Source organism: Microcebus murinus, chromosome 5, assembly GCF_040939455.1.
Source record: "Microcebus murinus isolate Inina chromosome 5, M.murinus_Inina_mat1.0, whole genome shotgun sequence".
In the NCBI taxonomy this organism is placed as follows: domain Eukaryota; kingdom Metazoa; phylum Chordata; class Mammalia; order Primates; family Cheirogaleidae; genus Microcebus; species Microcebus murinus.
Genome location: NC_134108.1, coordinates 71,028,101 through 71,054,507, shown reverse-complemented (window position 1 = coordinate 71,054,507; position 26,407 = coordinate 71,028,101). Strand labels below are relative to the sequence as shown.

The 26,407-nt window shown below is 34.9% G+C and overlaps 1 protein-coding gene across 10 annotated transcripts in view; it reads left to right on the top strand.

The window, feature by feature from the left end:
* The window catches only part of DOP1A (DOP1 leucine zipper like protein A), a 100,607-nt gene that overhangs the window by 51,968 nt on the left and 22,232 nt on the right, over positions 1–26,407 (top strand). For 8 of the 10 annotated variants that reach the window (XM_076003160.1, XM_076003158.1, XM_076003159.1 and 5 more), the window contains 13 exons: positions 216–330; positions 688–717; positions 1,036–1,269; positions 5,514–6,135; positions 8,690–8,964; positions 10,445–10,597; positions 12,932–13,032; positions 14,619–14,878; positions 16,515–18,504; positions 19,338–19,449; positions 19,560–19,742; positions 21,582–21,707; positions 25,227–25,361. In XM_076003160.1, the coding sequence (XP_075859275.1) occupies positions 216–330; positions 688–717; positions 1,036–1,269; positions 5,514–6,135; positions 8,690–8,964; positions 10,445–10,597; positions 12,932–13,032; positions 14,619–14,878; positions 16,515–18,504; positions 19,338–19,449; positions 19,560–19,742; positions 21,582–21,707; positions 25,227–25,361 (4,336 nt within the window). The remainder of the gene's footprint in view (positions 1–215; positions 331–687; positions 718–1,035; positions 1,270–5,513; positions 6,136–8,689; positions 8,965–10,444; positions 10,598–12,931; positions 13,033–14,618; positions 14,879–16,514; positions 18,505–19,337; positions 19,450–19,559; positions 19,743–21,581; positions 21,708–25,226; positions 25,362–26,407) is intronic. The other 2 variants (XM_076003161.1, XM_076003155.1) reach the window with 1 other exon arrangement.

Genomic DNA, 26,407 nt, shown 5'->3' with positions numbered 1-26,407 from the left:
GTCCTAGGAATCTTGGTTTGAGAATTTTTCACAGAGGTACACATTCCATTTTCCTCACTCAGGAAACATACCTGGGAGAAAAGGAATGTGTAATCACAAGAACATTACCGTGTGTGACCCAATGTTTATTTGGCTCTCATTAGGAAGACAATGATGTTGTCACATGTATTTACATAACTTGATAGAATACTTGATAAAGTGATTTTCCCTTTTAGGAGGACACTGCATGCCAGACTTCAGATTGGGCCTGGAGATAGTAGTGAGTCATCTGAGTTACAGCTGACCAATTTCTGCTTACTGGTGGATTTTTTGTTGGATATAGTTTCTTTGGTAAGACCTCCTTGGTGAAAAAAAAAAATAAGGAAATCTAATAACATAGTTCAAATATTTCATGCTGGAGGCAAACCTCATCTCCAAATAAATTTCATCTTTAAAATTAATTTGATTTTTCCCTTTGGAATAGCTTTTTCTCATATAATTTTCTGAGTGTATTGTCCTCTGACATATATGTATGTATATAAAATACATGGAATATACTTCATAATTGCATGTTATAAAATCTTAACTGTTTAGTGGTCTAACGCTGCATTGATATTCATTAATGATTCTTTCTATTAAATGAAGACTGTTGGAAATCTTTTCCCCTTCTGTTTTCTCTCCTCAATTCTTTGCTTTCTCATTTTGAAGCCTACTAGAAGTATGAGGGTGCTGTGTCAGGTATGACATTCAGCCTGTTTTGTTCTTAACTGATTCTATTCACTTTTATTATATTATAATTTTAATAACATGGCAGATAAAATGGGTTATTTTATAATATATGCTTTTGAAGCACTTAAATTGAGAATTTGGGAATAGAAATTGTATAATTCAATAATAAAATGGTTATATAATATTAATGAAGAGCATGATTACATATAAAACATTAAAGATGAGCAAAAAGTATTGTCTCATTTGTGTAGATTAAAAAATAAGTGAAATATGTAACTTTGGGGACATACATTGTTTAAAATTTTTTCATTTCACTTATATTTTCAGGAGACTTATATTGAAATCCAGACAGAACACTTGCCTCAGTTGTTGCTCAGAATGATTTCTGCCCTGACAAGCCATCTCCAGACATTACACTTGTCTGAACTCACAGATTCACTCAGACTCTGCTCAAAGATCCTTAGCAAGGTTCAACCTCCACTATTATCTGCTGGCACTGGAAGTGTGTTGCATTTTCCAGGTGGGCAGAACAACTCAGTCAAAGAATGGGAAGACAAAAAGGTAATTTTAGCTATTATTTTTAGAATTAACCCAGTTATATTTCTTCAAAGCAGAACAGTTTCTAAGTAAAATCATTATATTTTAGCATTTAAATATTAGTGAATCTTTCTGAGGTTTGAGTGCTATGGCAGTAGACTATCTTGTAGGCTTTATAGGCTTTTAACTGTCTATATCAGCACTTTCCCATAGACGTATAATGTGAAAGACATATATAATTTTAAATTTTCTGGTAGCCACATTAAAAAAGGTAAAAAATAAACACATGAAATTAATTTTAATTATATTTTATTCAGCTTGATATACCCAATATGTTATCATTTCAACATGTGATCTATATAAAATTGATGTCTTATAAAAATATTAGTGAGATATTTTACATTCTTTTTTGCACTAAGTCTTCAAAATCTAGTGTTTATTTTGTACTTACAGCATGTCATTCAAATGCTAAATTTTGATCAGAAATATTTAATCTGTATTTAATTGCAAAATTTATACCTGAAAAATTAGAGTCACAGACACAAGTTGTTCCAAACATACTTAAAAGTTTTCTAAGAACTAAATTATCTATATTTAGATTTAAATAAAATTAAAAATGTAGTTCCTCAGACTAGCCACATTTCAAGTACTTTGTAGCCATATGTGGCTTATGACAGTTGTATTGGACAGCAGATGTATGTCTAAACTTTGCTGTCATTTTCATATACACTAAATATTTGACATGCTCTTCTTGAAATCCAGGATCTTTTTATTCTCCTGAGTCATCCAGATGCCTAATACTTTCTGTATGAAGTTGGATATAATTAAATCATGATAATAATTTTAATGTCTGGCACTAGTAATATACTTAAACACCTCTTAAACATCCATGGAAAAATTAAAAGCTTTCAAGTGTATAATATTAAAATATTTTAGTAAATGTGACTGAAAAACATTGAATTGAATTATATAATTAAGTTGAACTTAAGAACAGTGGCATTACATTAAATGAAAATTTAAAAATTTCTAGAGTATCAGATTTATTACCTAGACCCTGGGTTTGTATAATTGCCCTTATTTCTTTTTTTAGTTGCTTCCCCCCACACCCAGACAGCCAAAATATCAGTTTTAACCCTAAAACTTTTTTCTTGGTCCATCTAAATGTATTGTTCTTCATATATGAAATGAACATTGCCAATCCTTAATGAATTTAAATATGCCCCATGAGTATCCTACATACACTAGTCTCTCTTATTTTCCTACCAACCTGCTCTTTATTTGTGGTATATATTGTTTCTACTATAGTTGGAAAATTCATTTTGTTGCACTGTTTTCCTTAAATTATGCTCTTAGGATCTTCACAGAAATAAAAATAAAATAGGTCCTAACTGCTATTGAAGCTTTGGTTTTTATTTGAATGAGATTAGTGGGAGTAGGACAAGGAAAGCCCTTAACATTCTTTCAGTAGTATGACTATGTAGAAGATTGACTATGTAGATTGACTATGTAGAAAACATCTGGAGTTCCTTATTTATGGTTACAGGTAAGGTAAATGGGAATAACCACTCATATGAACTGGAGGATAATTTATAATGTACATTTTTAAGTTAAAATATTTCATTAATTTTGGAGTATGTTTTTTCCCTTCTCTATCTTGTATGCTCCCAGAACATATATATTTTTTCATATTTTTACTGAAGTTCAATGTCTTCACTGAAATGTTTGAAAATTGATCATATCTAAAAGCTGAGAATGTTTTCTGTATTACATTTTTTGAAAGTATAAGTCAAGCAATGATTCTTTAAAAAATTATAAACCTAATTTAACTCTATGCACCTACTACATTTGTGTAAAATCAGTATGTTGGATCTCCATACTCAAATGCCTGAACATAATTTCTTTCTATTTTTAACATCATTAAAAAATGGGCAAAAGGCATAAACAGAAGTTTTCCAAAAGAAGATAGACAAATGGCCAACAAACATATGAAAAAAATGTTCAACATTACTAATCATCAGGGAAATGCAAATTAAAACCACAGTGAAGGCCGGGCGCGGTGGCTCACGCTTGTAATCCTAGCACTCTGGGAGGCCGAGGCGGGCGGATTGCTCAAGGTCAGGAGTTCAAAACCAGCCTGAGCAAGAGCGAGACCCCGTCTCTACTATAAATAGAAAGAAATTAATTGGCCAACTGATATATATATATATAAAAAATTAGCCGGGCATGGTGGCGCATGCCTGTAGTCCCAGCTACTCGGGAGGCTGAGGCAGAAGGATCACTCAAGCCCAGGAGTTTGAGGTTGCTGTGAGCTAGGCTGACGCCACGGCACTCACTCTAGCCTGGACAACAAAGCGAGACTCTGTCTCAAAAAAAAAAAAAAAAAAAAAAAACCTCTCTTTATCAACACCAACCCTATACTAGGCACTGGGTATCTGCCTTTCTCAACCCTTTCTTTCTAGTTAAGAGACACACATTAAACAAGTAATTATGCATTTAATTACAGTTGCGATAAATGTATAAAGGAAAATTTCAAGTGATAGGAATGTGGAAAATGGGGTGATCTGACCTCGCTAGGAGCCAGGGAAGGCTTACTTAAGGAAAGAATGTTTGAGAATTGTGGGATGGAGGTAGGTAAAAAGTAGAGAGCACTTGACAGAAGAAGGAGCATATGCAAAGACTCTTAGGCAGAAGGGAGCACTGTGTAGACAAGGAAAGATGCAGCTGTGAGTTAGGCAGAGGCACAGGGCCTTGCTCACTGTATTAGTGCTTTTATTCTTTATTTTAGGAGCAATGGGAAGGCACTGAAGGGAAAAAGGCAAGTGAGGTAGTCAGATTTATATATTAGAAAAGTTACTCTGGCTGCAGTGTAGAGTATGGATCTGAGAAACAAAAGGATGTGGGGAAACATACAGTAGTATAGGTAAGAGATGGTAGTAACTTGTAACATGGGGGCAGTGAAGATAGACAGAAAATGGATAGATTAGCAATGTATTAAAGAAGACAAATCAAAAAGACTTAGTAATAGATTGAAAAGGGTAAGGAGTGATCACTAACCTTTATTGTTTACTAAGTACTAAGCATTGTACCACATGCTTTATATATACTGTTACTTAATCCTCATAGCAACTATAAAATGTGGGAATTATTATCATCCTAATTATACAGAAAAGGAAACTGAGGTTTGAAGTGGTTAAATAACTTGCCATGCATCACATAGCTAGTGATTGCCAAAGCCCTAGCTGACCCAGTCCCACACCCTTAAGCACTATACTGACATGGATGTGGGGAAGGGGAGGAAAGTTGGAAAAGATACCAAGATTGACCCCTAGGTTTCTGTGTTCCTGGCTTGAGGAATAGTGTGTCATTCACTGAAGCAGGGAACATTAGGTGAGGCCCAGCAATGGGCAGCAGTGCATTTAGTTCATCTATTAATCAGATCACTTTTTATGATTTTTTTCAAATTCAAATTATACTCTGGCATGGTACCCAAGGAATTCATGATATGAACAAATTTTGTTTATTTAAACTAAGCCAGAACATATACTTGATGATTATACTTATCCTTATTATAGGGAGGAAAATGCTAATAAATTCCAGCTTTGTTCCAGGAACAGGTTCATTTGTTTGTTTGTATTGAAATTAATTGTCTACTATCTCCCTCTCTAGATTATAAACTATTCCTTTTATTCCTATTACATATCATGGCACATGATATAAGTTCAGTAACTATTCACTGAAAGAATGTAAAATTAATAGCAAAGATTTAATTAGTACTTTGTACATTTCAACAAAAATTTCATATTCATGTGGCCCTGAACAGATGATCTATTAGATAATTATTTCTAGTTTTTAAAATGTCATTTTTAAACCTTACATGTCTCATTGTTTGTATCATTTAGACATTAGGACAATGATTTCATAAAGTAAAGTAAATAAATTATTAGTCATTTGAAAACAAGAATATAAATCCTAGAGATTTGTATATGTACCTATTTTTTGTCCTCAAGAACCTAACTTTATGCAATGCATGTAAGGAATAAGAAATATTTGGTGAATTGATATGTATTAATGTATTAATTAGAAGCATATCAGTATTTCCTATTGATTGTCATATGAATCAGTATAGGAGCTACTTTAAGATTCAACAGAATATATAGATTATATAGTGAATTTCCAATCTTAAACTTCTTTCAGAAGGTGGCCATTTCTAATTCCTAATAGATACATTTATCTACTTAGCCTTTTACTTTTTTTTAAATCTCTACCAGGTATCATCAGTTTCTCTTGAAAATCCTACTGAAGTGTTTGAAGATGGAGAAAATCCACCAAGTAGTCGATCCTCAGAGAGTGGATTCACTGAATTTATACAATATCAGGCAGACCGAACTGATGACATTGACAGAGAACTGAGTGAGGGACAGGGGACAGCTACCATCCCAATTGGTAGCACATCCTCTGAGACAGAAACAGCATCCACAGTGGGCTCTGAAGAAACCATCATCCAGCCCCCTTCTGTAGTCACACAAGGAACAGCAACCCGAAGTGGGAAGAAAACCCAAAAGACTGCAATGCAGTGCTGCTTGGAGTATGTCCAACAGTTTCTTACCAGACTTATCAACCTCTATGTTGTTCAGAGTAACTCTCTTTCTCAGGCTTTGGCTACAGAGCATCAGGGGGATCTTGGTCGAGAACAAGGAGAGACTTCAAAATGGGACAGAGATTCACAAGGAGATGTAAAAGAAAGAAATATTAGTAAACAAAAAACTTCAAAAGAATACCTTTCAGCCTTCCTTGCTGCCTGTCAGCTCTTCCTAGAGTGCTCAAGTTTCCCAGTTTACATTGCTGAGGGGAGCCATACATCAGAGTTACGTTCAGAAAAATTAGAGAGTGGTAAGGTTGTTTCTGTTTCACTTATATTTCAGTATATTCTGTAGCATACCATTTTTTAAAGAAGCATTCAGATACCAAAACTGGAATTTTTTTTGCCAGTTAACTTTTTAAACTTGTTTTAATGTAACTTTTTTTTTTTTTTTTTTTTATTTTGGCATATTATGGGGGTACAGATTTTAAGGTTTCAATAAATGCCCATTTCCCCCCCTCCCCCCAAAAGTCTGAGTCTCCATCATGACCATCCCCCAGATGGTGCACATCTCACTCACTATGTATGTATATACCCGCCCCCCTCCCCCCTCCCACCTGCCCAATACCCTATTACTGTAGCACCTATGTGTCCACTTAGGTGCTACTCAGTTAATACCAGTTTGCTGGAGAATATATCTGGTGCTTGTTTTTCCATTCTTGGGATACTTCACTTAGTAGTATGGGTTCCAGCTCTAACCAGGAAAATATAAGGTGTGCTATATCACCATTGTTTCTTAGAGCTGAATAGTACTCCATGGTGTACATATACCACATTTTATTAATCCATTCTTTGATTGATGGGCACTTGGGCTGTTTCCACAGCCTTGCAATTATGAATTGTGCTGCTATAAACATTCGAGTGCAGGTGTCTTTTTTGTAGAGTGTCACTGGATCATTTGGGTAGATGCCCAGCAATGGGATTGCTGGATCAAATGGTAGATTCACTTGTATCGCTTTAAGGTATCTCCATATTGCTTTCCACAGAGGTTGAACTAGTTTGCAGTCCCACCAGCAGTGTAGGAGTGTTCCTCTCTCTCCGCAACCACGCCAGCATTTATTGTTTGGAGATTTTTTGATAAAGGCCATTCTCACTGGGGTTAAGTGATATCTCATTGTGGTTTTGATTTGCATTTCCCTGATGATTAGAGATGTTGAGCATTTCTTCATATGTTTGTTGGCCATTCTTCTGTCTTCTTTAGAAAAATTTCTGTTCAAGTCCTTTGCCCACTTTTTAATGGGGTTATTTGATTTTTTCTTCCTAATTTTCGTGAGTTCTAAGTATATTCTAGTTATCAGTCCCTTATCGGATGCATAGGATGCAAAAATTTTCTCCCATTCTGTAGGTTGTCTGTTTACTTTCATGACTATTTCTTTGGCTGTGCAGAAGCTTTGTAGTTTGATCATGTCCCATTTATTTATTTTTGTTGCTGCTGTGATTGCCTTTGGGGACTTCTTCATAAACTCTTTGCCCAGGCCGATGTCTAGGAGAGTGTTTCCAACTTTTTCCTCTAGAGTTCTAATAGTTTCATATCTTAGGTTTAAGTCTGTTATCCAGCGTGAGTTGGTTTTTGTGAGAGGTGAAAGGTGTGGGTCCTGTTTTAGCCTTCTACAGGTGGCTATCCAGTTTTCCCAGCACCATTTATTGAAGAGGGATTCTTTTCCCCAGCGTATGTTTTTGTCTGCTTTGTCAAAGATGAGACGGCTATATGAGGATGGTTTTATATCAGGATTCTCACATCTGTTCCACTGGTCAATATTCCTGTTTTTGTGCCAATACCATATTGTTTTAATTACTACAGCTTTGTAGTATAGTTTAATATCTGGCATATTAATGCCTCCCATTTTGTTTTTGTTGCCTAGAATTGCTCTTGATATTCGGGGTCTTCTTTGGTTCCATACGAAGCGTAAAATTATTTTTTCTATATCTGTGAAGAATGCTGATGGGATTTTAATAGGTATTGCATTGAATCTGTAGATCAGTTTGGGTAGTATAGACATTTTGACGATATTGAGTCTGCCGATCCACGAGCATGGTATGGATTTCCATCTGTTTACATCCTCTGCTATTTCCTTCCTCAGTGTTTCATAGTTCTCCCTGTAGAGGTCTTTTACCTCTTTGGTTAAATATATTCCTAGGTACTTTAATTTCTTTGTTGCTATTGTGAAGGGAATTGAGTCTTTGATTTGGTTCTCAATTAGATTGTTGTTGGCGTATATGAATGCCTCTGATTTCTGTGTATTAATTTTGTATCCTGAGACTTTACTAAATTCATTGATCAGTTCCAGTAATGTAACTTTTTTTAAATGCAGTACTGTCACTATTGGAGAAATAAATATGTTGAAGATTTTGTGAGTTTGATTTCTTTCATGGTTTGATTGCCAGTGATTAGAAGCTAAAAAGGAAATCTTTGGAGAAAAATAATGTAACATTAGATTCACTGGTTTCCTTTATTATGACCAGTATCATACGTGTTTACCTATATTTGAATTTTTATATATACATGGTACAGTGAGTAGTATATAATGTTTGTTGATTAATATACAAATGTTAATATATTTTCAGGACAGGAAAATAGAGTGTATAACTTGGCATAAGAAAAATGGATATTGAAAACAATGTTTATGAAATTCTTTTTTGCTGCTTTATTTTCTTAAAGTTGTAGACTAGGTGATAAACCATGGTTTTGTTAACAGCTCAAAGCCCAAAGGAAGTGAGTAGAGTTGCTTTGGTTTTTGAAATTAACTTAGTCTGTGTGAAATATTTAGTGTGATGAACTCTGACTGCTTCCATCTTCTGTTTCAGACTGTGAGCATGTACAACCTCCACAGTGGCTCCAGACTCTGATGAATGCTTGCAGCCAAGCAAGTGATTTCAGTGTTCAGAGTGTTGCTATATCACTAGTCATGGACCTAGTGGGACTGACACAGTCTGTGGCCATGGTCACTGGGGAAAACATAAACAGCGTGGAGCCTGCACAACCCTTAAGTCCAAATCAGGGAAGAGTTGCCGTGGTTATTAGACCTCCCCTTACTCAAGGAAATCTGAGGTATATAGCTGAGAAGACTGAATTTTTCAAGGTAAATTCTAAGAAGTGCATACATGATTAAGATCATCACTGCCGTGTATGATACTTGACCTAGTTTGCTTAACAGTGCTTTTAAAGATGATACTCAGGCTTAATTAAACACCTCTTAATATCATACCACATAGAAAATGTCACCCTTGATATATATCGTTTTCCCCATTTTGTTCCCAATTTTGTGAGGAGGAAAAAAGATAAGGATAAGGGAGTTTTAGGGTAATGAAAGGCAAGTATTAGTACACTGAAGCCATGGAGGAAATAATTTCAGCTAAAAAAGAGGAAAGCTCATTTATATAGTCGAGCTTATTTTCGGATTAAGTGGTTGTGACACTTTTGCTTTTCATGGAGTAAAGCCCCAGCACTCCAAAACTTCCAGGAAAAGTTTTTCTGACTCCTCAGATTGTCTATCATATGTAGTGTGTGACGTCATTCAGAAAAAAATGCGCAGCCTTTGATTTCTACCACAACAGTAGAGATGATATCTTCTACATGAAAAGAATATGAAATATATGGATTGTATTGTGTCTTAAGTGGGTAGATTCTTTATACTGTACATTAAAAAAGTTTTAAAATCTCATTTCTAGTCATTGTGCCCCTCTAGATATTTCCTCCTGCTAGATTAGAGTTGGTTTTTATAATGTTGTAGTGGTAAACCCTGAAGATTGTTGCATTTTTATTAATGCTGTCCTAAATCAAGTGCTATATTAACACATGTAGCTCTAAAATACATATTACCAACTTTATAAAAGTTTTAGTAGTTTGGATATTTGGACTATGAATTACTTTTCACTTTAACATATAACCATAAATATTATATTAAATTACATTCAATATGAAATTTGCATTCTATTAAGGATAACTTATTCTAGCATCACTTCATTAAATATCACTAAAATAGTGAAATGGGTTCCTATCTGGGCCCTACAGAAAGTGCGTATGTGTCTGTCTGATGTTGGTTGGGCACTATGGCTCATGCTTATAATCTAGCACTTTGGGAAGCCAAGGCAGGAGGGTAACTTGAGGCCAGGAGGTCAAGACCAGCCTGAGCAACATAGTGAGACCCTATCTCTACAAAATTTTTTTTAAAAACTTAGCCAGGCATGATGGTACATACCTGTAGTCCTAGCTCCTAGGGAGACTGAGTTGGGAGGATCACTTCAGCCCAAGAGTTTGAGGTTGCTATGATGGCACAACTGCACTCTACCCCAGGTGACAGAGTAAGAGTCTGTCTCAAAATAAATAAAATATCATTAAAGCACTATTATAAAAGATTCTAAGGGCCTGGGTGACCAGAAAGTAAATAGATGGAAAGCTGCACTTGTAAAGCTCATCACAGTGGCATAATGCATATTAAAGATTTTCCAGGTCTGACAGTCACAGACCAGGTATTAGTTTGTACTTAATGGGAAATGTTTGTTAAATAAGATTTCATTTATGGTTTTATAACTCTGTTACTTTTGCATCTTTTTCTATAGCATGTAGCTTTGACATTGTGGGACCAACTGGGAGATGGAACACCTCAGCACCACCAGAAGAGTGTGGAACTATTTTATCAACTACATAACTTGGTTCCTTCTTCTAGCATCTGTGAGGATGTTATAAGTCAGCAGTTAACTCATAAAGATAAGGTAAATCCTCTTATCTTGTGCATATACATATCCCCTATCCCATTAACCAAAAAGTAAATTAAGATAACTCTTTAGGAAAATTATTGCAGTTATATCTGAATAACAGGTAGTATATTAATAGCTTTATTCAGAATGATCTTAATATCTTTAAAATCAACATATTCTCTTTCTAGAGGAAAATTCTGTATAAAAGTGTCAGTAATATGAAAAATCACATAATCCAAAAATGATGAATTTTTTTTTTGCCTCAGGACACCAGTTATGGATAATGATGATTAACCCTTTGCATTCACTTGCTTTTTTCTCATCATCCACTAGACATTATCCACACTCGACATCTGAGTGCAAAGGGTTAAAGTTGTTGCTGATCTAGGTTCTTGGGTCATTTAAAGAGTGATCAGTGGCCTCAGTTATAGAACTTCTGGATACATTAACCAATATATGTGAAATGAAATAAAGTATAAATTACATTTATGAGCTTAGCATGTTAATATGTGAGATTATATTTTTGCATCATAATAAATATCCAAAATAAGAATTTTATATCCTAATGTATAGGAAGTGTGATACATAAGTCAAAGATGGCTGAGTTATAAGTCAGCCTGAGAAGAGGCTGGAACAATCATTCTGATTGACCTACCTCTTCAGGGTAATTTAATGAAGCCTGTGATCTTCCTGTGCTGCTTTCTAATATAATTAGAAGATTTTATTGAAGAGCTTTTAGAAGTGGATTGCACTATTTTTTAAAAACTCAAAATACTAGTGAGTTTGAATGAATCATATTCAAAAACACATTGTGTTAAGTAAATGAAGCATTTGGCGGAGGAGGAAGTGGTAAATGAAAGAATAAATGAAAGGAATTAAAAGTTTATTCCAAGAAAAATGATAAAATTCTATTTCTGCTCCAACACACTCTTTCAAAATTGTTCAGAAATAAAATTTTAGCATGTAAAGAAATAAAATTTTAGATAAAGCCATGTATTTTATTTATTTATTTTTGAGACAGAGTCTCACTTTGTTGCCCAGGCTAGAGTGAGTGCCGTGGTGTCAGCCTAGCTCACAGCAACCTCAAACTCCTGGGCTCAAGCAATCCTACTGCCTCAGCCTCCTGAGTAGCTGGGACTACAGGCACGTGCCACCATGCCCGGCTAATTTGTTCTGTATATATCAGTTGGCCAATTAATTTCTTTCTATTTATAGTAGAGATAGGGTCTCGCTCTTGGTCAGGCCAGTTTCGAACTCCTGACCTCGAGCAATCCGCCTGCCTCAGCCTCCCAGAGTGCTAGGATTATAGGCGTGAGCCACTGTGCCCAGCCCAGTATTTTAATCTCTTAATGTTTGTTTTACATTAAATGTAAGTCCAGAACAAATTATATGCCTGTTTTTACTTGTGTATCATTTCATTTTTAAAGAAGTACTTCTAAGTTATGAATAAAGATATACATTCATGAAAAAAATTAAAATACCTCTCATTACTTAATTTTTACATGTTTCTATTGGTTGATGTACAAATGCAGACTTCATAAAAGCACGTATAAAGCCCATAGAAAAAATAAGCACTCCTCTAACCTATTACAAGAAATTTAGATAGTTGTAGTCTGGTTTCTTGAGGCTTTTGCTTGAAGGATTCCATAAATACTAGATGAAGACTATAAAAATTTTGATAATGTGACAATTTCTACTTGGTTTATATTAATACATGCTCATTGTCTAATACCCAATGCTTGTCTTTACAAATGATTTATTTTTGCATTGTTCTTTCCATTATCTTAATGCTTAATCTTTTTCCAAATAATCCCAAAAGTCATTTAATATCTTCCTTATGTAAATAATTTTTAATTGTTTAAATGTTTTAGTATAATAAACCAGCTTTATGAGTGATGAAAAACTCATTTGGTATTAATTTATCATTTTTGAGAGAAAAAGTAAATTATATAGTGCAATAAAATCAATTGACAACTAAATGTTTACATTAAAATGATGGCAGAAAATGCTTCTTTGACTCAAAATATCATGATATGTACATAATTAGCTTTTTCCTTCTACTGTTATGCAGTAATCTAGTAAACTGTTACCTAAAGTCTAAACTAAGTAATAAGTATTTATGAGGCAGGGTAAGATCCTTTAGGTTCAATATTTCTGTATATGTTTAAGTATTTTCTGTGTTTCTACATTCATAAAAATATATAATTAAAGTTTATTTCAGGGCATATTTGAGTACTGTGGACATTGAACATAATACAGTACTCCTAAATAGTTACTTTGATTTTACTAAAATCATTTAATATTTTGAAGAGAGAATAAAATAATTTAATCTCCCATATTTCTCCTCAGAAAATAAGGATGGAAGCACATGCAAAGTTTGCAGTTCTTTGGCATCTAACAAGGGATCTTCATATAAATAAGTCTTCATCTTTTGCACGTTCTTTTGACAGGTTGGTTACATTTTATATTCAGATTTTATATTCAGATATCTTAATGTTGTCTCTCTTCTTTAATCCATTGTGTAGTTTGTCAAAGCTGGAAGATAGCAATTTACACATTTTATAAAGAGAATTTTTAAATTACTTTTAAAAAATGTGTATTAAAATGCATGCTATTTTTACTTATCTACAGATTTCCCTTCTTAGCTTTAGACTACCCAGTGCCACTTCCCTTCATTGGATGACTATTCATCAAGTCCCTACTTTGTGCCAGACACTATTCTAGGTGCCAGGGATACAACAATGGATGCAGCCTTCTTTTTTATGTTTTTTTATTTTTTATTTTTTTTTTTTAATTATTTTACTTGGGTTTTTTTTTTCTTATGTTCTATGGATACAGCCTTCTATATTCACATTCAGTGAATCTGTGGATAATTAGCTGATTGTATTAAGTGTTTCTCAAGCAATTATTCTCAATTTTCTGCCTGTACTAGACTTTTAAAAAATCTATGCGTCAGCCAGGCATGGTGCCTCACGCCTGTAATCCTAGCACTCTGGGAGGCCAAGGCAGGAGGATTGCTTGAGCTCAGAAGTTCGAGACCAGCCTGAGCACTCTAGCCCAGGCAACAGAGTGAGACTGTCTCAAAAAGAAAAAAAATCTATGCATCAATTCAAAGAAACTTGAGCTGCCTGAGAGTGGTTTTACTTTTGGTCTAGACTACTTAGGTGACTCATAGCTCAAATATCAGATTTGCATTAACTTCAAAGGAACTACCATATATAGGTAGATTCACATATTATTGTAAAATAGTCTCACCAGCAGGTCTCAGAGAGAGGTGGCCAGAAATCTAACTATGGTTGAAAGCTCAGCTCAACATTGGATGTGTGCACTACTGAGCATTATTTTAGCTGGTGCTTTTCAGCCAGCATTACCATTGGTAAGGGATCTGCTATTGAACCCCTATGATATATTGAATATATTGAAATTGCACTTTACAGTAACCATTTCTAATTTGACAACTACCTTTCCTCAATTTACAAGTGAGGCAATGGAGGCCAGGAGAAGTTAAGTTACTTGCCCAAGACCATACAGGTGATTTTAAGTTTGGGTTTTCTGATTTTAAACCACACCTTCCTTCCTTCAACAGAAGGTCTTCCTTGAAGTGAGCACTTAGTTTGACTCATGAAAAGAATGGGAGCACAGGAGCATGGACTAACATAGAAGTAGTGTTGACTTGCAGAAGGTTCAGTATTTGGTGATATGAAGAGGAATATATTGCTACAATAAGACTAAATACATTTTATTTTCTATTTTGTAGTTATCTTATAAAAATGTATGCTTGTGAAATTTCAAAAACATAATTAAAAAAAAAGGACAAAAGCTGTTTTTTTTTTCTTTCTTATTACACCTCCTGAGACTGTTGGGAGTAAGATTATAAAAATGTTGTGGTCGAAATTTATCTTAATGTAGGACTGCTTCAAAATAGTTAATTCAAAATGAGAAACAATTTATTATAATGTTAATTTTAGAAAAATTAGAGTGTTACAATTCAAGTAGGTGTTTTGTTCTTTGTTTTAATTATTGGTTTTTGTTTTAGGTCACTGTTCATCATGTTAGATAGCCTTAACAGTCTTGATGGTTCTACTAGCTCTGTGGGACAAGCCTGGCTGAACCAAGTCCTACAAAGACATGATATCGCCAGAGTTTTGGAACCGTTGCTATTGCTCCTGCTTCATCCAAAAACGCAGAGGGTTTCAGTACAGCGTGTACAAGCAGAACGTTATTGGAATAAGGCTCCTTGTTATCCAGGAGAGGAGAGTGACAAGCATTTCATGCAGGATTTTGCCTGTAACAGCGGTGAATATCACATGAAAGTAGAATGGCTTTATTTAGAATTAAGTTATTAAAATAAAGTGAGAAGTGAACAAAACAGTGGTTAACAAGAGAAGTGGGTATGAGATTTTCTCCATGGGCTTATTTTCTCCTCTCCTCATGTACTAACAGTGCCATGTGGGCCATGTCATACTTCATTGATGACCATCTTAGAGGACGTGGATCTCTCTTATTAGTTGGCTCTTTCAGAGGAGGAATCAGCCACAGTTCTGGTCAGATACATTCTTCAATTTTGATGGAAATATCTTTAGAACTTAGTTAGCAATCCTGATCCTTCAAGACTCTCTGTATATACTTTGCTAGGAATTTATAGTAAGCCTATAATGCACATTTTATATTTGATGAGTCATTTTCCGCATCTGTAAAATGGGAATAATAATAACCACCTCTAAAGGCTTTGTTATGACCATTAGATGTAGTCATGTTTGTGACATGCATAAATATTCACTATTATTACAAAGTCTACACTTTACAAACTATCAAGTGGTGCCCTCTATACAGTGGTAAGGGCCCCTAATATTAGATGTATATGTTATACTTTAGGGACAAAAGACTCTCACATATTTCATTTATGTCTCTTGACAAATAACCATGTTAGGTCAATAATGAAAATAGCATTTTATTGAGCAAATTGCTGATGCTTAGAAGGCTGTGGCTTTCTCAAAGTCCCACAGCTAGTAAGTGGTGAAGCTGGAGCCAAACCATTATGCTCCTACTCCATCTCTAGTATGTTTCTACAGAGCCTCGTTTCTTCTCTCTAGCTTCCTTTCCACTGCTTCCCTGAATCTTCTAAGAACTTGCTCTACCTTGCTTATTGCCCAAATGTCTTTGTGTTAGCACTTTACCTGTCTGCTGAATTCTTACTTCCCCTCTGAGATCAGTGTCAGACGTTATCTGCAGTATCATGATGCTTTCTCTGAATTTGACAGCATTGGGTTTGTACTACTTGTATGGCACTAAGCCTTTTACCTTTTCTAAAAAAAAATCCCATCAATATATTTATCATATGCCCCCCACAAAAGCACAGAAATGAATGATATATATGTGGTCCTCTACTAATTTTAAACTCTTTAGAGAGGAGCAATGGTATCTCATCCTTCTCTCCACCTTCATTGTCCTGGTTTAGCGGCTTACACATATGGGATAATTCATAAATATTTATTGAATCTTATAAAAATCAAGGAGGTTATGTACTTTTACATTTGACTATCCTAAACTATTTGAATTTTTAGAAACAGGATAACTAAAGGGAAGTATTACACAGGGAAGAAAAATAAACTTTTCATCTACAGTGGAAATGATGCCTTGGGGGAAAATAGGGTAAATTTTATATTTTATCTATATTAAATGTGCTCTTATGTTTAATTGAATTGAATAATAGGGCTTCTATTGCTGAATTATCTTTAAACTATTAAATTCTAATAGTCACATAATTCCTGACTTAAAAGATCTAAAGTAGTGATAAAATAAAATATAATTTTAATAGGAAAATATAAGTAAATGACACTAGTTAAAAGTCTTGAGTTTAGTCTAAATTTCTACATTTCAGTTATTTTAATAAATTTTATTTTCTTTCCTTACTGTTTTTATCATACACCAGTAAGCCAAGTACAACTCATCACATCAAAAGGAAATGGTGAAAAGCCACTTACAATGGATGAAATAGAGAACTTCAGTCTCACTGTTAATCCATTAAGTGACAGACTTTCCCTCCTAAGTACCAGCAGTGAGACAATTCCAATGGTTGTGTCTGATTTTGATCTTCCAGACCAACAAATAGAAATACTTCAGAGTTCTGACTCAGGATGTTCACAGTCCTCTGCTGGGGACAACTTAAGTTATGAAGTTGATCCTGAAAATGTGAATGTCCAAGAGGATTCTCAGATGCCAAAGGCAAGCTCCCCAGATGATGATGTTCAGCAGGTAGTGTATGACCTGATATGTCAAGTTGTAAGTGGCCTCGAAGCAGAATCTGCACCAGTTACATCTCAGTTAGAAATCGAAACTATGCCCCCAAATTGCACTGATACAGATCCAGGTGAAGACGTGATTAAAAATGAAGATCATTCTACTCAGCAGAGTCAGAAGGCTTTGCTGAGTAATGAAAGTTCTCAGTTTCTGTCTGTGTCTGCAGAGGGAGACCATGAGTGTACGGCCAATGGAATGTCTAGGAATAGCTCCTCACCTTGTATTTCAGGAGCCACACAGACTCTTCATGACCCTTCTATTGCTTCCACAGAAACCAAATCTAGACAGAGGAGTCACAGTAGTATTCAATTCAGCTTTAAAGAAAAATTATCAGAAAAAGTCTCAGAGAAAGAAACAATTGTTAAGGAGTCAGGTAAACAACCTGGAGCAAAACCTAAAGTAAAACTTGCCAGAAAAAAGGATGATGACAAGAAAAAAACTTCAAATGAAAAACTCAAACAAACCAGTGTATTCTTTAGTGATGGTCTGGATTTAGAGAACTGGTATAGCTGTGGAGAGGGAGAAATTTCTGAAATTGAGAGTGACTTGGGTTCTCCAGGATCACGGAAATCTCCCAATTTCAACATCCATCCTCTCTATCAACATGTACTCCTGTATCTCCAGTTGTATGATTCATCAAGGACTCTATATGCTTTCTCTGCGATCAAAGCCATCTTGAAAACTAACCCTATTGCTTTTGTAAATGCCATTTCAACCACTAGTGTAAATAATGCATATACTCCTCAGTTGTCTCTGCTTCAGAATCTGTTGGCCAGACACCGGATTTCTGTTATGGGCAAAGACTTTTATAGTCACATTCCAGTGGACTCAAATCATAACTTCCGGAGTTCTATGTACATAGAAATTCTTATTTCCCTCTGCTTATATTACATGCGTAGCCATTACCCAACTCATGTCAAGGTTACTGCACAAGATTTAATAGGCAATCGAAATATGCAGATGATGAGCATAGAAATTTTGACGCTTCTGTTTACTGAGTTGGCAAAAGTAATAGAAAGCTCAGCAAAGGGTTTCCCTAGTTTTATTTCTGATATGTTATCTAAGTGCAAAGTTCAGAAAGTGATTCTTCATTGTTTGCTGTCATCTATCTTTAGTGCACAGAAATGGCATAGTGAAAAAATGGCAGGTAAGAACATGGTTGCTGTGGAAGAAGGTTTTTCAGAGGACAGCCTTATTAATTTTTCAGAGGATGAATTTGACAATGGTAGCACGCTCCAGTCACAACTTCTTAGGGTGCTTCAGAGGCTGATTGTTCTAGAACACCGGGTAATGACTATTCCTGAAGAGAATGAAACAGGTTTTGATTTTGTTGTGTCTGACCTGGAACACATCAGTCCCCATCAGCCCATGACTTCTCTTCAGTACTTGCATGCTCAGCCAATCACGTGTCAAGGCATGTTTCTCTGCGCAGTGATACGAGCTTTACATCAACACTGTGCATGTAAGATGCACCCACAATGGATTGGTTTAATCACATCTACTCTGCCTTACATGGGAAAAGTTCTACAGAGAGTGGTTATTTCTGTGACACTACAGCTATGCAGAAATTTGGATAATCTAATTCAGCAGTACAAATATGAAACAGGATTATCTGATAGTAGGTAAATGTTGATTTTTAACTTTGTTGTTGTTGAGTTTTTCACATGTATGACTGCTTAGATGTCCAGAAAGTTAGTCACAAGTAATAAATAAGTACATTAGTGGTTTTCAATAGGTTATAAAGAGTATGTCATTTTCACAAAGAAGAAAATTCACCTTGAGGAAGGGTTTCAATAAAAGAATCTGGAACAGAAAAGGGAAGGAATATTTAAACAGGTCTTTTTTCTCCCAAGTGCTGAAATTAGTTTTGATACTCTTTACTGAATTGGCAAAAGTAATAAGTTTAGGAAAGGATTTCCCCAGTTTTACCTGATATTTTATCTAAGTGCAAATTAATTTCAGCTGAAATTAATTTAAATCTGCAAATCTTCCATCTAATTTTATTTCTTGTTTTGGATTTTCATGGTTTGTTGGCAAATTCCATCTTTGTACCCAGGCCATGTTCAAAATTAGTCTGTGAAAATTAGCCAAATGTTTAGTAGACTGGTGTCATATTTTTCTCCAGTATAACCTTAGCTACTCCATGTAAAATAATAAGAAAACTGCCTATATTATTTAATATTAATATGCCTGTCATTCTCCAGTAGCTAGAGATTCCCTGGCTATATTTGTTTATTTTGTATAGAACTCTTTAGCCAAAAGGAACTCTAATACATTTAGTTCAACTCACTTATTTTATAGATTAGGAAATAAAAGCACCTGATTTATTCTTTTAGTCATTTATTCATTTAATATTTGTTGAACATATACTGTGTGCCTGGCAACATTTACTAGTGATAAAATATGAACTATGCCTTCATTGAACTTGTGTTCAAATGAATGCATTTTATTTCAGGCCTCTGTGGATGGCGTCAATTATTCCACCAGATATGATTCTTACTCTTTTGGAAGGGATCACAGCCATTATCCATTACTGTTTGTTGGATCCAACTACACAGTATCACCAAGTAAGACTACACAAATATTTGACTCCTTTTTAAAGACTATGAGGTTTAATAATTTTGATTTGTAAACCTCAGTAAGTAATATTATGATTTTTCCACCCCAACTATAATAGCTTTTGGTCAATGTAGACCAAAAATACTTGTTTGAAGCACGCAGTGGAATCCTTTCAATCCTTCATATGATCATGTCTTCTGTAACATTGCTTTGGAGCATACTACATCAAGCTGATTCTTCAGAAAAGATGACTGTTGCTGCATCTGCATCTGTTACCACTATTAATCTTGGAGCCACAAAGGTTAGACAACTCATACTTAATCTGTAGAGCTCAAGAATATATTTGAGGACCTTCCCAAAGATTATATTCAGAATGTGAATAATTTGTATAGTATTTATGGCACCCTGTAAAGGATGAGTAATTAGTTATCAAATCGTTTTTAACAGTTTTATTGAGAAATGGTTGACATCACAAAATGCACCTATTTTAAGTGCACAATTCATGATTTATTTTAGTAAATTTAGAGTTCTGAACTATCACCCCAATGCAATTTTTGAACATGTGCTTCACCATAAAAAGATTCCTTGTGCTCATTTGCACTCACTCCCTGAGCTCAGCCCTAACCTCAATCTACCACTAATCTTTTTTCTCTATGTATAGATTTCCTTTTTCTGGGTATTTCATATAAAGGGAATAACATAATATTTGGTCTTTTGTGTCTCATGTCTTTCACATGACATGTTTTTGAGGATCATACATGGTATAACTGTTCCTTTTTTTAAGGACATTTTAAGTTGACATTTTAATATGCAAAGCCCTCTTCAAAAGCAATTTAGCAAATATATACAGAGAGCTTTAAAAGTTTCATAGTCTTTGACCTAGTAATCTACTTTAGGAATTAATTCTAAGGTAACCAAAATTATGCAAAGATGTAATATACAAAGTGTTCATTATAGCATTATTTAATGGCAAAAAAGAGATCTTAATAAGGAAATGGGCCACGTGTGGTGGTTCACACCTGTAATCCTAGCACTCTGGGAGGCATAGGCGGGTGGATGGCTCAAGGAGTTCGAAACCAGCCTGAGCAAGAGTGAGACCCCGTCTCTACTAAAAATAGAAATTAATTGGCCAACTCAAAATATGTGGAAAAAATTAGCCAGGCATGGTGGCACATGCCTATAGTCCCAGCTACTTGGGAGGCTGAGGCAGGAGGATCGCTTTAGCCCAGGAGTTTGTTTGAGGTTGCTGTGAACTAGGCTGATGCCATGGCACTCTAGCGCAGGCAACAGAGTGAGACTCTGTCTCAAAAAAAAAAAAAAAGAAAAAAAATTGTTACATAAATTATCCTTTCAGTGTTACATTATGTAGCCACTAATAATCATGGTTTTGAAGAAGTCTTGATGGAGAAGTGCTCAAAAGTTCAGTGAATGGGGGTGTTACATACTTGAACAAATATTGAATTTTTAATTGTGTAAAAAAAAGTTATCTGCAGACAAAAGAATAAAGAAAATTCACGTTAATGGTGATTATCTCAGGATGATGGGATTAATGATGAATTTTTAGATTTTTTTTTCCTTCCTTGTATTCTTTGGTATTTTCCAAATGCTGTGCTATGTCAAATTGACATCTCTCAATAACCTGATTTAATTCTAGACCTGACCACTTAGATCTGGGACTCATGGGAAAATATATGAGATTGGGAGAAGGGAAGGGTGGGAACCATTAGAACATTTGATCTAAGTTTTGATGTTTGGATTAAACTATACGTTTTATGTTTCATTTTACTTAAATAAAAAACACAACGTGTTTTGTAATTATAAAATGCCTCACCATTTTTTAAAAGACTCTACATCAGACTTAAGTTGAATTTCATATGTTGTGTTTTTTTAGTATTTCATCACAGAGAGTAGACTGGCATTTGGTTGATTGGTAGCTATCATTTTATAGGGTTTGTATTTCTTTCAGATTTAAAATACTGATGGTTGCAGTTCTTAACACTATTAAAGTTTCCTCTACTGTTATTTAGGTAGTAATACATATAACTACTATATATTATTTCAAAAAAACCAAAAAGTACAATCTAGTTATTAATATTTTCATTTTTTTATTTCACTTGTCATTTGCTTCAAATTGTTTTAGAACTTGAGACAACAGATCCTCGAATTATTGGGCCCCATTTCAATGAATCATGGTGTTCACTTTATGGCTGCCATTGCCTTTGTGTGGAATGAAAGAAGACAAAATAAAACCACTACCCGGACCAAGGTATGTATTTGACCCTTTGGTACTTTTTGTTTTTTCATTTGGTAAGCATTTGGTGAGTACATGCTAATTTTCACCTCTCCTTAGGTTGCCATGAGGTTGGGGTAGATAGGCAGTGGAAAAGCAAAAGTTTGTCTACGGGTTTAAATAAAGACTTGTTGTCTAAATTTCATTAAGTGTTGATTAAAATTTGAGGTCAAGTATAAAAGGTATTATTTCATGTGAAAAAAGAGAAGCTAGTATGGTATTAAAATTGTAACTATATTTTAAATAAAAGTGGTAATATGGTACAGTATATTTTTTAAGATGCTAGTCATTCAGAGTATAAAGCAAGAATATAGAGAAAAGTTTTCATCTAGATTGTAGTTTTCCATTATAACATAATGGTTTAAATAGTCCAGGTTTCTAAATGTAATTCATGTACTGGTTTTGACTAGATTATATATGTAAATTTTTTGTGAGTTTGAAAGCTCAAAAATGATGTTCTATTTTGGAAATAAATCATGATGCATTAGAATAGTAGGCTATTAAATAATTTACATTCACATAATTGACATAGTTTTTCCACCGAAAGATTCTTGATTTGAAAATTTTGTGCTGATTTCACATTACATTTCTAAAGTAATAAAAATAAACATTCATACCATGTTACATTATTTTGCATGTGAGGATTCAAATATCACATTGAACAGAATTCTTTAATCTAGAACTATTTCAAAGTAGTCAAGGAGATGTGATTTAATATGGCATGTTGAACACGCGTTTGTCTCTGCTGTCTTCCAAAAAATGAGAGTAAAAATATTTTAAAAGGCAATAGGCAGCCAGGCATGGTGGCTCATGCCTATAATCGCAGCACTCTGGGAGGCTGAGGCGGGAACATCATTTGAGCTCAGGAGTTTGAGACCAGCCTGAGCAAGAGCAAGACCTTGACCCTGTCTCTACTAAAAAAATAGAAAAAAATTAGCTGGACAACTAAAACATAAATAAATACACACACACACAAAATTAGCTGGGCATGGTGGCACATGTCTGTAGTCCTAGCTACTTGGGAGGCTGAGGCAGGAGGATTGCTTGAGCCCAGGAGTTTGAGGTTGCTGTGAACTAGGCTGATGCCACGGCACTCTAGCCCAGGCAACAGAGTTGAGACTGTCTCAAAAAAAAAAAAAAAATGCGATAGGCACAGTGGGGGGGCACACGTGTAGTCCCAGCTACTCAGGTAGAAATTAGACTTCATGGTGAAAGCAGAAGTTTTCAGGAAAAGTCTACATATTGAAAAATGGGAATCAACCTCACCCCACTGACCAGCAGAAAGCTTTATTACCCCTCCTCCCAGGGTTCAAATCCTGACTTCTCCCCTCACTAGCTGTGTGATCTCAGGATAGAAATATTACTTTCTTGGGTTGTGAGAATTAAAAGAAGCCAAAAAATAAATAAAGAAAAAGAAATATATATATATATATAGTTTAGAGCAATATTTAGCACTTAATAATCATCTATACATATTAGCTATATTATTATTCCTCACATTTAAATATCAATAGAGAGCCAAGGATTACCAGTCACATGAAGAAAGTCTCTAATGTGATAGACAAAAACCAAAACAACTAGACTAAAAAAGTAAAACAGTGCAGGTCACAGAAGAAAATGGAAATTAATAGCGATATTCTTCAAGGGGTGAAAATCCATGAAATAGGAAGAGAAAATTTTATAAGAAAGACCATCCAAAAATTTTAAATGTTCTTGGATATTAAAAATTCTGTAGCAGAAACAAAGCAGTATCAGTTGGAGAGTTGGAACAGAAAGTGGATAAATATCAGAAGTGGAATATAAATTGAAAGATATGGAAAATAGGAGAAAAGAGATAAGAATATTAAAGGAGTGGTACTGGAGGCCCAATATCTTTTTTGAGAAAGAAAGAAAACAAAAAAGTGAGAGGAGAAAAATATTAAAGAAATAGCATGATAATATATTCCTCAGAAATGAAGGAAATGTTTCCAGATTGTGCCCAGCACAGTGTAAAGCAATCCATACCAAGATAAGCATGTAATTTCAGAACACTGGAGATAAAGAGGAGATCCTAAAATCTTCTAAAGAATACTGGTCACATTCAAAGGAATAATGATAAGATTTGTCAACCGTGACACTGGAAATTTTAATGGGAAGGTAGTCTCAACCTGTAATTCAGCCAAACTCTCACTCAAAACATTTCCAGCCATGCAATGTATCAGAAAAAATTGCCATCAGTTCACATTTTTCTCATCTCCTAAAAGATGTAGCTCCACCAGAGGAGGACTAAACCAAGAAGGAAGAAGACACGGGATCCAAAAAATACAAGGTTCCAACACAGAAGAGCCAGATGAATCTCTGACATGATGGTGACAGGAGAGTGATCAAGATGACACTATGTAGCAAGCCTAGAGAGTACCAATCTAGGGTAGAATTAAAAGACATTTAACAGAAATGTCCCAAGAAAGAAAAAAAAATAGAAGAGAAGGAGGAGGAAAACAGAAGATTAATTACGTGAAGTATTTGAATATATAATTAGAGATTTATAGCTGGAGCATTTAGGGATGAATTTGTGATAGATATAGAGAAAAAAAAAACAAAGCAGTTTGTTAACTTTAGGAAAAAGAAAAAGTTGTACAAGAAAAGATATGTATACAACACAACCATAAATGGTCATGTGAATATTGGATATGGATTTAGATAAAATTATGATATAACTCAGTTGGAAGGATAGGGAACAAAGTGTAAGAGAGCTAAATCTTTGTCTTCTAAACTATTAATAGAAAATGAAGAGATGTTGAAAATTGGGAAAAAAATCATAAAATAGGAAAAACAACAGTGTATGCTATTTAGAAATAATAGAAAAGAACTAAAAGAGTTGAGCACAGCTTTGGGACATGGGAAGAGATAGGGCAAGGTACTATTTTTTCCTTACAAACCTTTTAGTCTTTGATCAAGACTTTCAAAAGGAAAAAAAAGCTTATTATCCTATTTGATTTTTTGAGATGATGTACATGTATTATGTTGATTTAAAAATTTACCTAAAGTAGGCCGGGCGCTGTGGCTCACGCCTGTAATCCTAGCTCTTGGGAGGCCGAGGCGGGCAGATTGCTCAAGGTCAGGAGTTCAAAACCAGCCTGAGCAAGAGCGAGACCCCGTCTCTACTATAAATAGAAAGAAATTAATTGGCCAACTGATATATATATAAAAAATTAGCCGGGCATGGTGGCGCATGCCTGTAGTCCCAGCTACTCAGGAGGCTGAGGCAGAAGGATCACTCAAGCCCAGGAGTTTGAGGTTGCTGTGAGCTAGGCTGACGCCACGGCACTCACTCTAGCCTGGACAACAAAGTGAGACTCTGTCTCAAAAAAAAAAAAAATTTACCTAAAGTAGTCAAGGGACTTGAAAAGGCCTTTATATTAAGAAGAGACCATAAAATAGTCTCTTAATTCGTTGACTTCTCTTAAAACTTGTATACACACATACGTATATGAATACAACGCTGTGTTTATCCAGGTTATTCCTACAGCCAGCGAAGAACAGCTTTTACTAGTGGAACTGGTTCGTTCAATCAGTATTATGAGAGCAGAAACTGTAATCCAGACTGTGAAAGAAGTTTTAAAGCAGCCCCCAGCCATTGCCAAGGACAAGGTAAGAAAAAGCTTTTCTTTGTTTTTGTTTACAATTCTGTTTCAGAAATGATGCTGGTAGGTACAGTATTTTTTATATAATAATGTCCTTTTGACTATAGTGCAGATTGCAGAGATGACAGCATGTGGCCTTCACACTGTTTTTAACAGTTTTTAGTATCTACAGTGACTTGCTATTCTGATCATTCTTGTAGCCAGAGAAGAGCAACTAACTGCTCATGTCTGTATTTGTATATCAAAGGCAGTTAGGAACCCTGTGAAAGAAATTCTTACTGGGAGATTTTTCTGGTCATTTAAAGGAAAAACACAGAAACCAGAGCTCAAGTCTGCTTACTTCACTTTTTGCTGTTTTTCACAGCTTTCCTTATTGATTTCCTTTCCAAATGAATCTTTCAATTCTGTAAACTTTCCAGATTTTGCCATAGCCTTAGTTCTAGGCAGTGTCATTTCTGGACCACAATACTATGCTGTGCAAAGGCTACAGAAAATGAATGACATAGTCCCTCACTCACATTTCATTGTCTCTAATTAGGCAGACATAAAAGTCTACAAATTAGGAAAATTATGGACTTTTCTGCTTTTTCTGTTGTTCGCTCAAGCATTACCAAGAGGTCGTATTTTGTTAGAAAATATTTACCAACTACAAACATTAGACTCCAAGCCAAGCAAATGAGGCCTAAATACATCCTCGAAAGAATTATAACATACAACTGAGAATATGGAATTATGGTTTTCCTTTATCTTTTTCTTGAATTCCAAAGGGAAAAAGGATGTTTGTTTTCTGAATAGTCAGTGTTCTTATTAACTTTTTAATAATTTCCTGACTATTCTAAAAGCACCTCTAGAACATTTGTCATAGGATTTTTAGTTTGTACATTAAAGCTCAATACAGCATAGTATTTCGAGGATCTGCTTGTGCCAGACATTGGCTGAATATGAGGGATATGAAAACAAATCATAACAAATTCTACCACCACCTCCAACTGCTGCCTCCTTATTAATCTCTGAATCCATTAGACACCTGATTTTTCTTTGTGTGCTAAAAGG